The sequence below is a fragment of the Phaeoacremonium minimum genome, assembly GCF_000392275.1.
Source record: "Phaeoacremonium minimum UCRPA7 unplaced genomic scaffold PA7_03_scaffold_62, whole genome shotgun sequence".
NCBI lineage: Eukaryota > Fungi > Ascomycota > Sordariomycetes > Togniniales > Togniniaceae > Phaeoacremonium > Phaeoacremonium minimum.
This window is the reverse complement of record NW_006920969.1, coordinates 192,044-207,760: the sequence shown is the minus strand read 5'-3', so window position 1 is coordinate 207,760 and position 15,717 is coordinate 192,044. Positions and strand designations below refer to the sequence as shown.

The following is a 15,717-nucleotide window of genomic DNA, read 5'->3' as shown; positions in this document are numbered from 1 at the left end:
CTGTAATGATTGTTGCCACTTCCAAATTGAAACACGTACTATTGGCTGCGACAGTACTGCATCTAGAGCCTAGTGGTCGACGATATTGTTAAGATTGCTCATTGGGGTGCGGTTCCGAGTTGTCAAGAAAAAAACTGGTGATGATAATAATGAATGCGGAGATTTTAGGAGAAATAGCTCAGATAAGTCTTAGGTAGCCCCCACGTTTCCTAACGCCGCCGGCTCGTCTTACCGGTGGGTATTGGTGGCATGTTGACAAGAATTAGACTGCTTTTGGTACAGGTAACCTAATCTAGAGACATGAAAAACGTGATCACAGCAGTAGTGGTGTGCCAATGCAGGCATTGCCCGGAATTACTCAGATTACTCCAGTGATGACATAAACCGGTTTTCTTGCCATTCATAAAGAGTTGATATTCTGCAGCAGAAGTTGTCATGTTGTGCAGTCAATATCTATGTAGTGGAAAGTAATTCGTACTGGACAAACACTTTTCACATCAAAATTATCCCAACATTACCAGCGAATTAGTACGCCATTCTTTACTCGCTTCCGATATCGCGAGATGGCTTGCACTAATTGCGCAGTGTAAAATATTCTTTCTCAAACCTCCGCGTGCTTGATTTCATGTGTCCTCTCCCCCTCGCTCCCATCCTCCTTCACGGACACATCCGACTGTCTCATCTCAGCCAGCACGTCGCCATGTTCACGATACGCCCGCTCCATGGCCCAGTTGAATGGGCTGTTGGTAGAAAATAGTGCGTCGATGGACTCTAATGATCGGTCCGCAGTCTCAGGATAGACTGAAGTGGCTTGTTAACTGGGGCTCTCTTCATTAGGATGACATGTGTGGATATAACTTACAGAAGTACACAATTGGGATCCACAAAAGATTCAGCCCAGCGAAAAGGAAATAAGTCCTATTTTCGAGCTTATCGAACATGATGGGATTGACGAGAACAGTCCAGCCAACGCCAATTGCCCAGCCAGTGATTCCAAATCCATTGCCTTGTGCCCTCATGTCCGAAGACCAAATCTCTGTAGGCACAAGGAAGGCGACAGTACCCCAGGTTGCAGCATAACAGATGTTGAAGAGGAACAGCATAGTTACAGCAGCTGGAGCAAACTGCGATGACTTGTCGGGATGTGCTCGCGCACCTTCGTAAACGCTCGCAGCAATGAGATTAACGGCGAACAGACCAAAAGCACCTCCCATAAGACATGTGCGGCGACCCAGACGGTCAACGATCTGTGCGCTGATGATGGTTCCGATGATACCAACAGTACTTAGGCCACCCGCGAGGCCATTCTGGGTCAACGAGTCATATCCTGCGGCGGAAAGCAGGACAGGGGAGTACGCGGTGACGGCTGTGATACCAGTCCATGATGCCATTATTTGTAGAATCAAGCAAAGCCATGCTCGTCGGCCAAGATGATGACCAGGCTTTCCACCCTTTCCAGCCAAAATCTTGGCGAATTGGATGGGTGAGCTTTTCTGGCTCCCCTTGGCAACAGCAGCTATTTCAAGGAATTCGTGTTGAACTTCGGGACCTGAGTTGCCACGAACGTGCTCTAAAACTTCTCGTGCGTCATCTAGTCGGCCGACTGACGCAAGATATCGAGGACTGTCGGGTAGAAACTTGATGCCAGCCAGGAGCAGTAGTGCAGGGAAGCACTGGAATGCAAGCAGAAAGCGCCAACGAACGTCTGAGTAGCCGCCGTCCACGAACGATAGACCGAAAGAAAGCCAATAGGCCACCGCGATACCGAGGTAATTGGCAATGAACACATATCCCAGGTACCCGCCTCTGTGTTGTGCTGTTGATGTTTCGGAAACAAGCACCGGCGTGATGCCAGTAAGAGCGCCTGTGCCAATGCCAGTAATAACACGAGCGACCAGAATGAAGTCACTCGACTGAGTGGCAGCCTGGAGAGCGCCACCGATCAGAGCAAACCATGCAGAAATGAAGAGACTGAACGAATGATTAGATAAGAGACTCGTTGAGAATAGTGAAGACGCTGTTGACATACCCGTTGATACGACCGATCCTGTCTGCTAGATAACCTCCTGAGAAGCAACCGAAAATGCATCCTAAATAGTATATGGAGACGATGCCACCTTGGTGAACAGTTGACGTGACTGTACCGTCCGGCAAGCCAATCCCAACTTCTTGAACATACTTTGGAGATGCATTAACACCACCCATGACTCCTTGGTCATATCCTTCGAAGAAAATGCTGATGAGAGAGAAAGTCTGGATTGCGATATTGAGTTTGGTAGGCGAGAGCCTCTTCCACGCCGTTGTGAACCCCATGATGAACGTGAAAGCGTCACAGCACGAATGGAGACGCGACGTGTACGATTATTGATCCTGCCCAGATGCCAGAAAGCGGCAGTCAGCGCATCTTATGTAGATCTTCTTAAATGTAGACAAACAAAACTTGTTTCCCCAAGAACCCGGCAACCTGGAAACGCTCGAAACTAAAGCGTGTTTGTCATGTCAGCCGATGGTACTGAATGCCCCGGACAAAGCCCCACGCCCCGCATAGGCCTTCTTCGATCCCCAGAAAACGGGAGATGAGTATATTGGAACGAAGGGTTTGCCGGGGTGTGGCGACGCTTCTGGTGGTGTGATTCGTCAATGCCACGTACAGCCTTGTAGCCGTGTAGCCGAAGAAGCGTGTAAGCGTCTTAGCGCCCGCCGCTCAGCCGCTTAAGCGTCTAGCCTTCTGAAAAAGGGTCTAATCTCTTCCTTCAAGGGTTCTCATCTGATCATAAGATCGGACAATGAATCAAGATGCATTGATCATGTGCTCGTGCAACAGACAAAGCATCTAATCATGACTCGAGGCGTGTTTAGATTGCACCACGATTGACGAAAATTGAAATAAGAGGCCTTTCCGCGTCGCGCAATAGTCTTGAACAGGATTCAAGTACCACTAGTCATTCCCTCGGCTACAATCCATCACTTTTGTCACCTTGAACAAAGATGGCTCAGGGTACTGTGACAAATGGCAACCAGGCTGCAGAGACAAACGGTACCTCTCATGGGCAACCTCTTGATCTCACAGTTCTTGGCATGAACAGCGGCACATCAATGGTAAGTGTACTGTTTACTGATGTCTATAAACCATGGTGGCTAATGAGAGCAGGATGGCATTGATTGCGCATTATGTCACTTTCGTCAAGAAACCCCAGAGTCGCCAATGCACTTTTCTCTCCTGAAATACGGAGAAGTGCCCCTGAATCTGAAACTCAAGAAGCGCGTGCTCTCGATCATCAAGCATGATAAGACATCTGCATCAGAGCTTTCCGAAGTCAATGTTCTTCTGGGAGAGACGTTTGCGTCCGCTGCAATCGAATTCTGCAAAGAGCATGATGTTGATCTCAAGAGCCTCGACGCTATTGGCTCGCATGGTCAGACTATCTGGCTTGCGAGCATGCCAGACGAGGGGATACCCAAATCTGCTTTGACAATGGCTGAAGGCACCTTCATGGCATCTCGGACAGGCGTCACGACAGTGACGGATTTCAGAGTCTCAGACCAAGCCGCGGGACGCCAAGGTGCACCGTTGATCGCCTTTTTTGATGCTTTGCTGCTGCACCACCCTAGCAAGCTCCGGGCGTGCCAAAACATTGGTGGTATTGCAAATGTGTGCTTCATTCCCCCCGAAGGCCCTGATCGAGCCTATGACTTTGATACTGGTCCGGGCAACGCCTTGATTGACGCCGTGGTTCGTCATTATACAAACGGGGAGCAAGAATACGACAAAGATGGTGAAATGGGAAAGAGAGGCACAGTCAACCAAGACATGGTCGACGGATTCTTTCAGAGGATACCTTATTTCAGCTGGGACCCGCCAAAGACGACCGGTAGAGAAGTCTTCCGGGATACATTGGCCGATGACTTAATCAAGGAGGGCGCTGAGCTGGGTCTATCAGCTGACGACGTTGTTGCCACTGTCACAAGAATCACTTCTCAAGCCATCGTGAACCATTGGCGCCGTTATGCGCCGAAAGACCGCCCAGTTGATGAGGTGTTTATGTGCGGAGGTGGTGCTTATAATCCTAACATCACTGACTACATGAAGGAGCAGTTCCCAAATGTCAAGATGTTCATGCTTGATGATGCAGGAATTCCTGGTGGAGCTAAGGAAGCCGTCACATTTGCCTGGCAAGGCATGGAGGCTATTGTTGGCCGCAGTATCCCTGTTCCTGACAGAGTGGAAACACGGAGGCCTTATGTTCTTGGCAAGGTTAATCCAGGAGAGAATTACAGGAGAGTAATGCGAAAGGGCATGCTGTTTGGCGGGGGCCGAGACAAGCTCGACGCAGTGAAGGAGATGATCAATTATGTCAACGGCGAAGTATTCAATAATAAGTGGTAGACTCGGAAGAAATAGATGATACCCAAACGAATCTCAGGAAATTTCCATATACTCCACTTATGATGTTTGTTCAACCACTTTTCGGAAGCGAAAGTGACTACGACCTAGGTCCCACCGGAAGCTTCGTCTTGCAACTATGCACCATGTTGCCATAACAAGACAGGAATGCATGGGCTGGAAGGGGCCATCACGTGCGTACCACATGAAATTCACGAACGCATTCCTAAGACGCGACCTCACTGCTACTCTGAGTAAGTGAAGAGCTGATCAGAGGAGGCCCACTTCTCCTCAATAGTTCCAACCTTAATGAGCCACTAGCTCGCCAATGGATCTTACTCCGCAAAATTTTGTTGGCGTGTTCCATCGTCGTCGATCTAATCTAACCACCTCCATACTTGCTCCGTCGAGGTCCCCGCTGCCGCAGCCAGGTTGCTCATCATCCGCGTAGAAATTGTATGGAATGTCTTGAAGCCTTCCACATAGATGTCCGCCAACCGCCCTCGTCGGCTCCTCCGCATCTCAAAAGCTTGTAAGGGTCAATCTGTTCACGTTACTTATCCGGGCTCTAACCGGTTTCCATGCTGACATAACACTAGGCGACTTCTGTCATAAACGCCGTATCAAGTGCCAGAGCAACCCCCTGAACCCGGGCCGTTGCCAGAACTGCACAGATTTTGATATTGCATGCACATATGCCAGGCCATCGAGACGAGGGAGGGGCTCGCCACAGCCCACTCGCGTTAGCGATCAGCTGAGCGGCCCAGATGATACCTCCCCTTCCTTGCAGAATCATGCCCCTCTTGATGTGATATCGGCACCTCCGCATGACTCACAGGCTGCTTATGGACGCGTTGACCTAGGCGATGCAAGCAGTTCGGCCAACAGTGAGAGGTGGATTGAGCCTCTGAGTCCGGCGTGGCAAGGCTTCGCTCGAACATCTACACCTACAATCAAACGACTTCTCTCTGTATACCATGAAACAGTACATCCAATGTATGTCTAATGAAATTCAACAGAAGCGCTTGTCTTAGCAATTTGATCTGTCATTCTCATGTGCTAATTTGTAATACAGCTTCCCTTTCTTTGACTTTACGAAGCTCCAGGCAAGACTTGGAGTCGTCGAGCATGCTCGCAACCGTGCCTTCTTCTGCACTGTCATGGCGGCTTGTGCTCTGGCTTCTGCAAGGCTAAGAGACGGTGCTCTTGGTTCTCAGCAAGACGGACTGCTCAGAATACCACCGGAGGCCTTTTTTGCTGCAGCTGAAGAGGCACTACCCAAAGATCTGCTTCAGTGTCAGGATTTCGACTATCTCAGGGGATACGCACTCCTAGCATTAGCGAGTATTCAAGATGCCAAAATAGGAGCAATGCAGATGTACATTGGTCACTACTTTACGATACTTTCCATCAACCAATGGCACGACGAGTCGAACTGGCCGACGGGGTTACAACCCGTAGAGATTGAGGAAAGGCGCAGACTAGTAAGTTGCAAGCCACTAACATTTTGTCAAATCATGCTAATTCCCGTAGTACTGGTCCATTTACACGCTTGACATATACTCATCCATCGTTTGGGATGGATGCATTCATTTTCAAGAAGGCCACGCAAAAGTGGAATATCCGACTGGAAAGGCGCACGAACACGATAGCGCGACTGACGGGACCGATTGGATGGTAGGTTGGAACTTTACAACTGATCTTTACCGCATACTCGAGCACAACCTAAGTAGGTTACGCTCTCGATCGTCAAGATTCAACCTGCTTGATGATTCTACCACTCGAGGGTCATTCAGCGTCGCCAGTCAAGACCGAGTGACTGAGTTATATTCCACATTACCACCGATCTTCAAACAGCTCCAGCCAGCAACAGGCGATCCTACAAGAGACATATATGGGTTTCAGGCTGCAAATATTCAGGCTACCATGGCTCTTCTACGGATGGTCTACTTGTCACTCGAGGTTGACGTCGATCTACAGAAGAAATGCTCTGTTGTTAGCGACGTACTGTCGATCTTTCATCAAGTGCCAAAGCCATATCTTAGAGCAATTAGCACGCCTCTCATATACCATATTGGTGGCATAGGCATTATCTTAGGTTCAGTGATGGAAGGACCACTATCAGAAAGTTCTTGTCGCCGCGTAAGGGACTTGTTGCTTTCGATGGCGGCTCTCCTGGAAAGTTTAGAAGCATTTCTACATCGAAGCGCTGGTGCAGGCCAACGGCTACGAAATTTGGTTGGACGTATCGAGGAGTATATGGAGTCAAGAGCCGGTCGTCCTGTCCAGGCACACACTAGCGCTGACTTGACAGCACCAGTGTTTCATGACCCATCCTCGAATACCTGGGAGGCTGCAGAGCTTCCTGATCTATCGCCTCAATTCCAACTACCAGACGAGCTTCTCCAGGATTGGACATGGCCTTTCGCAATGTCGAGCAACTACCTTTCTTTTTAACGACGCATTAAAAGGATATATTATGATATTATGATCTTATCACGGCCGGATAGTTAAATCACGGGAGCATGAAATGCTACTAATGATAGTGTTCAAGCACTTTGCGAACAACTGAAATCGTTGAGACGATTGGCTCATGTTCTGCTATGCACTTGTTGGGCACGAAGCACCGAATAATATTCACCGCTGATACCTTCAGGACTCTAACTGAATCCATCACAGAGCCTGTGAATACAATCCGTAACATTCCATTGCACATTTTGCTGTACAAGATGTCCACCTAAAGTTAATGCTGTATACGTATCTATATCAGAAACGAATACCCGCACGCACAGCCCGTCATCAACACCTTCAGACCTTTAACCACTCAGATAGAATAGCACATGCTCCGAGCGGATCATCGCCTGGAACCATGTGGCCAGCGTTTTCAAATGTGGCAAATGTCAAGCCAGTTGAATTCTTCACGCGTCCTCGGGACACGCCGAGAATGTCATCTTGCGCAATCCAGGTCCTCCAAGGCTGCTGCCGAAAGTTGATTTGACCTCTCCAGGGCAGCTTATCGAAGATTCGAATTTGACCCTCGGTTATGCTTGATACCGGAATGTAAGTAACTGGCCACAATCACGGCGATTACTCCAAACAATTGCAGGGAGAAAACTTACACCAAGCTATCGAGGTCTCCATTCATGACAAGGACAGGAGTTGTACCGGAGTTAAGGAGATCTTTTAGCTTTGGGATAATGGATTGAGCATAAGCACCACTATCCATGAAACCATTCGAGATATCGAAACTTATCGGAGTCCATGTCCGGTCTTGAACTCCCATTGCATCCTTCACGAGGCTTTGATTAAAGAAGTTGACGGCTGCTTTCCAGTCTTGAATGCATAAATCTTCAGGGTATTTGCAAGGCTGTGCCACTGCGGATAATATTAGAATAAGCTCTTAATGAGATAAGATAACTTGGGACAGCACAAACCATTGTACATATTGCGCGACTGGAGAGGTATCTTGCTGCTAATGTGGTCCTGGCAGTATCTTGTTGCGTCCTTGCATACCGAGATGTTGTCAGTTGATTCGCAAAGTGTTGCATAGTATTCGCAAGTCGGTCCATATTCTTGTATCAGATCGCATATAGTGGAATTGAAACCAAAACCGAGCTTGGTTGCTGAGCCGTCCGGCGAGCAGCCGAACTCATAGTATGATGATGTAATGTCGCCACCAATCGTTCCAATAACAGCATCCACGAGAATCATCGACCCCAAAGGATTAGGAAGGGCCCTCAGAGATCTGACTTCGGATAGGCTCTTCAAACGATGCATGAAAAAGGGTGCCCATCTGCCTCCGTAGGACTCTGCAGCGATATGTAGCGTGCTATTGGATAGTTTAGGAAACACATCCGTCATAAACTGGTACATAAAATCCACGAAGTCCTCCGCTGCTTGCTCAAGCGTAGTGACTTGATACTCGGGATCGGGACTGGGGCTGGAAAAGCCCGCCCCAGCAGGTTGACTAAGATGATGTCAGTCAACATGGAGAGTTCAAGGAACCATCAGCACAAGTCACGCAGTCCATACTCGAGAATCAGCAAATTTGCGTTTTTCGCCCAATGATGAGGGTTGTGGTAGGTACTATTGTCAGTCCAATTCACCCGGCAGGGCCCTACTTCCGTAACGGCCGCCAAAGTACTACCAGCTCCAGGACCACTGTCGGTTAGGCCACTATTAGACCAAAATCTCTTAGTTCAATGTTTATGTATCAAAGACTTACCCACTCAGCCAAACCACGGTCGGATCATTATCCGGATCAGATGCGCTCCGAAACAGCCCTATCTCAACGATCAGAATGATCTCATTAATAAGGACGCTCAAAGGGAGCCCGCTAACAGTAGAATAGATCTTTCCCATGAGGAAGGGCTATAGACCCTGTGAAGTGGTCTGTAAACGCTGGGCAAACCGTGTCATTCAGTTGACGAAGTGGTATGGCGCTCGTCTCATATGACTGAACGGGATCAACCACCCCCTGCAGGACGTGCTGGGACAGGAGGCCTAGAACTGGTGGCGCGAGCATACTGCTTCTCTGTTATAACACGCGCGTCGCGGTAGCCACGAATATGAGTGAATTGTCAAGTAAGTCTAAGCAATGTTGCTCTAGACGGCCTTGCCGGGCTTGCTGACTACGTATGAGGGTGAGAAATGAGATGGTTATCGGCGTATATGGACCTGCAAGGTTAAAGAATTAACCAATAAATCCTCAGGATCGCGAAGCTGGGTCATTGGTTCTTTAACGGGGTCAGCAATTCTGAAAGGGGCAGGCAAATCCGCCGATAAGTCTAGCGCCACGCTGCCGCCAAGGCTCGGGGCGCTTCCGGTCACCGCGTTGAATTGGCCTAACGTCAGACGACTTTAGCTAGCATTAGATAGGGGATTCTAGTGCACTTGCTATCCCCCACATGCACTAGGGTATACAGCTTGCAGAGGACACCTCCCACCTATACTCGATACTCTTGTTGGAACGCCCAAAGTTGTGAGAGGAGAACTAGAACAGCAAAGACACAATCGAATTCAATGAGTTATGAACGTGTATTTAGAAAATGCAATTAAAGCAATGGCATGTTTGATTCCCACATCTTCATTCAATTTTGTAAGCCAACCAACCCATTGATTTTGATGCCAGTTATGCTCGAGGAGATCTTGCTATCCCATCACCGGTTTCATTCCATTTTAGTAGTTCCTGAGTCTTTTTGCCCATCGTCCACTATAGTAGTATTAGCTTATAATCTAAAGGTGCAGATGCAGTAGTCGTATTTTACCTGGTGAACTCGTCGTAGCTAGCGAATCCGTTGTTGTCACTGTCGTTTACCTCTTCGCTGCTGGAGGATTCGATTTGTCGAGCGTTTTCTTCGAGGTCCTCAAACTCTCGTGACCATTTAAACTTGAACAATACCTTGGTCTCCTCTTTTCTATCGAAACGACGGTAGGCTTCAGGAGCATCCTTGAGCTCGTATTCTCCCGAAACAATGAAGCCAGGTCGGGCCCGGCCAGTCTTAACAAGTTCAAACAAGATTGGTGCAATGGCTTTGGCGTCGACACCACCTCCACGCATGCTCAAGTTCTTCTCCCACCAGGCTGTCATCGGAAAAGTGATAGTTGGAGAGATGATGGAGCCACGAGGCGTGCCCTTCGTGTTTGGTTCAGCAAAGTAAACGCCGATAACTCCAATTCCACCTCCTGTTGAAGTGACCTTGACAGCTTGAGTGATGACAAAGTTCTGCTCTGGCTTAAGCTTAGTATTGAGACACTCATAGCCAATGCAATCACAAGATCGAGTCGTGCCATTTGGGACAATTTTCAGAATCTGCTCCGATGGTTCACCCTTGGTAAAATCGATCGGAATGGCGCCGATAGACTTGGCTTTCTCCAGTCGTGCTGGGATGTGGTCGACAGAGAAAACCCGGCTAGCACCTCTGATAATGGCGCTGTACGCACATAGAAGTCCTACTGGACCAGCACCAAAGACTGTGACATCGTCGCCCGGTTGAAACCCAGAAAAGTCAAGACAACCCCAGGCCGTTGCGAAAATGTCAGAGAGAAAAAGAAATTCCTTGTCAGGTATTTGCGAGTTGCCAACGTTGATCAGAGAGTCGTCTGCAAAGGGCACGCGGACAAATTCGGCCTGGCAACCGCCAAGATTGCCAAAGTCCTTGCCTAATCCGAAGGCGGTAAAAGACTGTAGCAGAGTGGGCTCGAGATTGAAATGACCATCATCAGGAAAATCGGCAATGACTACCCGGTCGCCAATTTTGATTGATTCAACGGCGGATCCAACCTCAACAACGATGCCCATTGCCTCGTGGCCCATTGGCCAAGGGACTTCGGAGCTTCCAAAGATGCCATGATATGTGTGCAAATCTGTTCCGCAAATAGCTGCAGTAGTAACGCGTACTACAGCGTCGTTCTTGTCGATAATCTTGGCCCGAGGAACCTTGCGAGTCGCCATCTCGAATGGCTTTCCTTCCCACATAACAACCTCCATAGTGTCAGGATGCGGCTCGTGATGATGGTGTCCATTGTGACCATGGTGGCCATTGTATGATCGCTTGTTAGCCATTATGTAACTTTGAGTATTGAATGGAATTTGAAAATTGTTGTTAGATATTGGTTAAGAATTGAGATGGAGGAGTCAAACTTGTTTCAAGTATGGGAGACCTGGATTTATACTTGATTATAGACGTCACTTTACACGCAAAGTCACTTATATATCTCGGACTCAAGAAGGCTCTCCATAGGAATAAACCCCCAGCTGTTAGATACCTTTCTTAGGAAAACTATCATGTGGTTCGTGATGGATGTCTTACATGAAGCTCCCACCCTATCACAGTACAGCCACAGTCAAGAGGTCAGCCAATGACGTGAGCTTGAGCTTACCTCAGCCTTCTTTCTTTCAGGTAGTCCGTAGTTCTATAGTTAGAGTCCGTATTAACTGACGCTATTGGCACAAAAAGTTACTGGCCTTCAAAGCCGAATAGTGCCCTCAGCCCTCGGTAAGGCTGTGGCGATCCACAACAAATGGATGAGGCAACCGCTCTTCACGGAGATCTGACAATATTGTTTTCAAGTAATTCTACCATGCCGCGGGTATACACGGCTGTCAGCTTCTAGCGAGATTGCGGATTACTGAACTTCTTGTTCACCCGCTGATATAACTTTCTGAAATTGTCGGGAGGACTCTGAATACTACTCCAAAAAGCAACTAGAAGTAAATTGCAGTGCCAAGACGCTGCCTACCAAGATTTGTGTTGTGTTCGAAAAAAAGAGTCCTAAGCCCATAAGAACTTCAAAGGAACAGGGGCATGTTGGAGCATGTATCGAAAGATCTACCTAAGAGATGAGTCTAGTCTACAGGCTCCACTAGCGGTTTTCAATCTCAAAGCGCTACCATGAAGCATGGGTCGCTCTTCAAAGTACCGATTTTACTAAATCTGATCTAAGCTGGCTCTCGAACCCATGCAGCCTGATGTTACAAGTATGTCTATTTATTAGACAACGGCACCCCGTAAGGCAGAAAGACTCAGGATTGCGTGTTGCCATGGATTGAAGGCACTCTTTTAAATAGTGCAAAATACAAGGAACCACGCATCCCCTCGTGACAACGAAAGGATGGTTTGGCGCAGACGTTGCCAAGCCTTGTGATTTCCCCGCAGACCTTCCATCAACTGACCACCAAGATTTTGGCGTCTCTATGAGTGTGGAAGATCAACCGGGTGCCGCAAAACTGTTGCTTTGAGGTATATCTAGCGCGTATATGCGAATCCTTCCCTATATTCCGACTGTTTCTCATTGGCTATCTAACATTTGCTAATACTCGGGAGTGAAATCCAGCCGAGGTCGAGCCTTCGTGAATCATTTGTGTTAGGATACACATAGTCATTTGTTCTGGCGCCTATGCGCTATCATGGCTCTGTGCCGCCCTTGTGCGTAAGTAGCGATGACTACATCTAACGGTGTCAGAAGACAGCACATCTGCCAGTATCCAGAACCAGGGCTAGATATTTTGAAGGAGTCCACATCGCGTAAGACTGTTGGAGTGTTTCTCCGAGCAATCCGTTGCAAAGACGGGGAAGACACTCAAGTCAAAGGCCCCATACATCAGCTCAAAACGAGCATATATTGATAGCAACACATCTTCGAGTCCTAGCAAGAGTCTCTGTCACAATGACCGTCGGTTCCTTTTCTCTCGCCTATTTGATTTGTCTTGGATCGTACTAATTGCGCATGTAGTCTTCTATTTCACCAATCAACCACATCTCACTCTCGGTGCCAGACATAGAAGAGGCAGCCAAGTGGTATGATCAGGTGTTTGGTTTCAAACTCATGTTCCCTATCATGAGCTGTGATCGGGCATCAATGCCTGACATGCCCGTGTTTACGGTGTACCCCTCAAGCCTGCAGAGCTTTAGCGTGGCGTTCTTGAGCGCTGGGCAAGGGGCGGCTCTAGAGCTGTTTGAATTCAAAGAACCAAAGATGCAACCGGGCGAGTAGTACACTTTCGCTCGAGACTTCCACAAAAGAGGGTTCTATCATGTCGGTATCACGACAAAGGATGTTGATGGCCTGTGTGAGAAAGTGCCTGCAAATAGAGGCAAGAAGGTTGGAACTACTATGCCGGCTTTCCCTAATAAATCCTGCTATGTTGAAGACAGGTGGGGTAATATGCTCGAGCTCATGGATTACACCCTTGAGGACGCAGTACGGATTATTCAAGAGTATACTCAGAATGTTCAACAATAAATTGAGTAATATTATCCATCATTCGAACGGCTATTCAGAGAACATGATGTTTCTCCAGAGCTTTATCAAGTAATTCGCGGGGAAGGGTCTAATCGAAACGCGGAAATTTGTTGCTACTTGCACCAGTAGTAAGTGAGATTATGGTGGCCAGAGATATTTATAGCAATTTGGGGTGAACATGTAGCCCTGAGCAGATTGTTGCTGAGATGCTGCTAATAGCGATGCAGATGCTCGCATGCGGAGAAATACTGCACGTGTAGCACTGATAGCCAAGTGCGCATTTACTGTACAACAGGGGTACGGCTACGGAAGACTCGCTTAGGCATCCTAGGGGAGGCTCTGTTTTGCCCGCGCAGTTTGATTTCAACTTACCTCAAATCCTCCAGCTGCGTATACCCTAGTCGAGCCTTCGTGAATTGCAGCAGCATCAATTATCTGCAAACTATCCCAGGGCTCAAATGTACCTTACATGACACTCCATCTTGAACGCGACATAATCGATTCGGATGTCGAAAGTGATTCAGGCAGATTGCCAGGTAGATGCCCACTTGAACGGAGGAATTATAAGCGAAGAAAATGTTTCTCAAAGCCTGAATACCGAACCGCTCGCTGATATCTCCCAGAGTTCTGAGGATGAAATACTCAGCGATGAAACCTACGACAGTCAAAGCAGTACAGACAATGATCAGGACGGCGCGAACCATGTGTCATTTCTTCGGAGCCCAGAGCTGTTATGGCAAGATCCTGATCCACCGCCAGAGAAAGCACTTTCAATAGCATGCAACAGTGCGTCAACGCAGTAGTCCACCACGAAAATCCTGGCGTTCTAATATGGCTACAGTTCAAACCTACAATTATCCTTTCTACAGCCAAGGGAGCTTGATGCGAGACCAAGATTTAACAGCCCATCTAGCTACTCCGGGTGTTTTGCCGGGGTTTTCTCCATTACCTCAACAAGATAAAACCGAGAGTCCCCGTGATTTTATCTGCCGAAGTATTGGTGGGTGTAGATGCGGTCTGCCTTCGCCCACAATAAACCCGGTCTTGTATGAGGCTCTACCATCGGAGAATCATGTTCGGCTCTTAGAAATCTTGCCCGGATCTGATGGCCCCTTGCAATGCAAATTACATGTGGGCTATCTGCCGGATGACCGGAATTCGTATGAAGCTTTATCTTACACTTGGTCGTTGCGACAGGATTTCACCGAATCTCGGATATGGTGTAATGGAGTCGAGGTTCAGATTGGCTCTAATCTTGTTAACGGCCTCCGCAGGCTTCGCAGAATGGCCAAACCCCGAATTATCTGGGCGGACGCTCTATGCATAAATCAGCAAGATATCACAGAACGAAATCATCAGGTCTGAAAAATGAGCTCAATATTCGAAAATGCTTTCCAAGTTATTATTTGGCTAGGCTACGAAGAACATCAGGATTTCAACCCGCAACCTCCAATCCCTCTTCGGTCTGCTTACCTTGCATTTTCGGCTGTGTGTTCCCTCGTGAACGATTGGCGACAGATGAATAACAAGACTGTCATCCCTGAGGCATATCATTCTATCGACGTTATGCCTCTGTCAGCAGGAGCACGATTCAATACGCTCTCAGCCAAGTCAAGCTTGTGGAATTTTGTGTTCAAATTGTACCGCTGTAGATGGTTTTCCCGGCTTTGGGTAATTCAGGAAGTAGTCCTAGCCCGGACTGCTATCGTGGTCTGGGATGAGTGTGAGATCTCTTGGGACTGGCTGGGCTTAGCAGCTGCTATCATCAGAACCAACTTCGATAGAATCTCGGGTTCTGTCAGGGGGCACCAAGAAAACCCATACTTCCGGCAGATGCCTTCTCGCCGAGTGCCAGCTGGGGTCACTAATGCATACTTCATCTATCGACTTTCAAAGTCACAAGCATATTCGACGCCTTTGGAATTTTCTTTTCTTGATCTACTGAAGCTCACTCGCCATTTTGGATGTAAAGATCACCGAGACAGGATTTTTGGCTTGTTGGGGCTTCCGACAACAGACCAAATCAAGCAAGACATTGTTCCGGACTACGGCAAGTCAGTTGCAGAAGTCTATTATAATGTGGCGAGAAGAATAGTCGATTCCTCATCATCATTGACTCTTTTATCGAGTGTCCAACGTGGGAGACCAATAGATCTGTGGCACCCTCCACAGAATACTTTCAATAACAGCCTTCCAAGCTGGGTGCCTCAATGGAATGTACTTTTAACGCATACGCTCAGCCCGTTTCAGCCAAGTACACATTTTGCCGCTTCAAGAGGCAAATCACTTGAACGTCGAGATACTGGTGATTCAACCATATTGGCTGTGCGCGGCATCGCTGTTGATAGTATCAGCGCATTAGGGAAATACGACTCTCTCGATTACTTCTATCGCGGATCTGACAAGGCGAACAAGAGGAGGCGAGTGGCGAAGATAAGCAAACAGCTAAAGAAGACCAGTCGTACGAGCCAAGACCTTGAAAAAATTGCCCTTACTCTCACCGCTGGTCAGACTTGGTACGGCCTACCGATAGAGGATGTCGCGGCACACGTAGCTGATTATGCGCGTTGCTTGCTTTACCAAGGACT

The 15,717-nt window shown here is 48.1% G+C and overlaps 3 protein-coding genes across 3 annotated transcripts; 1 reads left to right on the top strand and 2 right to left on the bottom strand.

The window, feature by feature from the left end:
• Window positions 1–601: 601 nt before the first annotated feature.
• Window positions 602–2,219, bottom strand: UCRPA7_1137 (putative mfs sugar protein; the record flags this gene model as incomplete). The annotated part of the gene is made up of 4 exons (XM_007913724.1): window positions 602–801; window positions 863–1,971; window positions 2,030–2,066; window positions 2,180–2,219. The coding sequence occupies 4 exons, from the start codon at window positions 2,217–2,219 to the stop codon at window positions 602–604; spliced, it is 1,386 nt and encodes a 461-aa protein (XP_007911915.1).
• Window positions 2,220–3,205: 986 nt separating this feature from the next.
• UCRPA7_1136 (putative upf0075 domain protein) lies at window positions 3,206–4,387 on the top strand (the record flags this gene model as incomplete). The annotated part of the gene is made up of 1 exon (XM_007913723.1): window positions 3,206–4,387. One exon carries the CDS (start codon window positions 3,206–3,208, stop codon window positions 4,385–4,387), a length of 1,182 nt encoding a protein of 393 aa, XP_007911914.1.
• Window positions 4,388–9,647: 5,260 nt separating this feature from the next.
• Window positions 9,648–10,874, bottom strand: UCRPA7_1135 (putative alcohol dehydrogenase protein; the record flags this gene model as incomplete). Its single annotated transcript, XM_007913722.1, has 1 exon — window positions 9,648–10,874. One exon carries the CDS (start codon window positions 10,872–10,874, stop codon window positions 9,648–9,650), a length of 1,227 nt encoding a protein of 408 aa, XP_007911913.1.
• Between the last annotated feature and the right edge of the window lie 4,843 nt (window positions 10,875–15,717).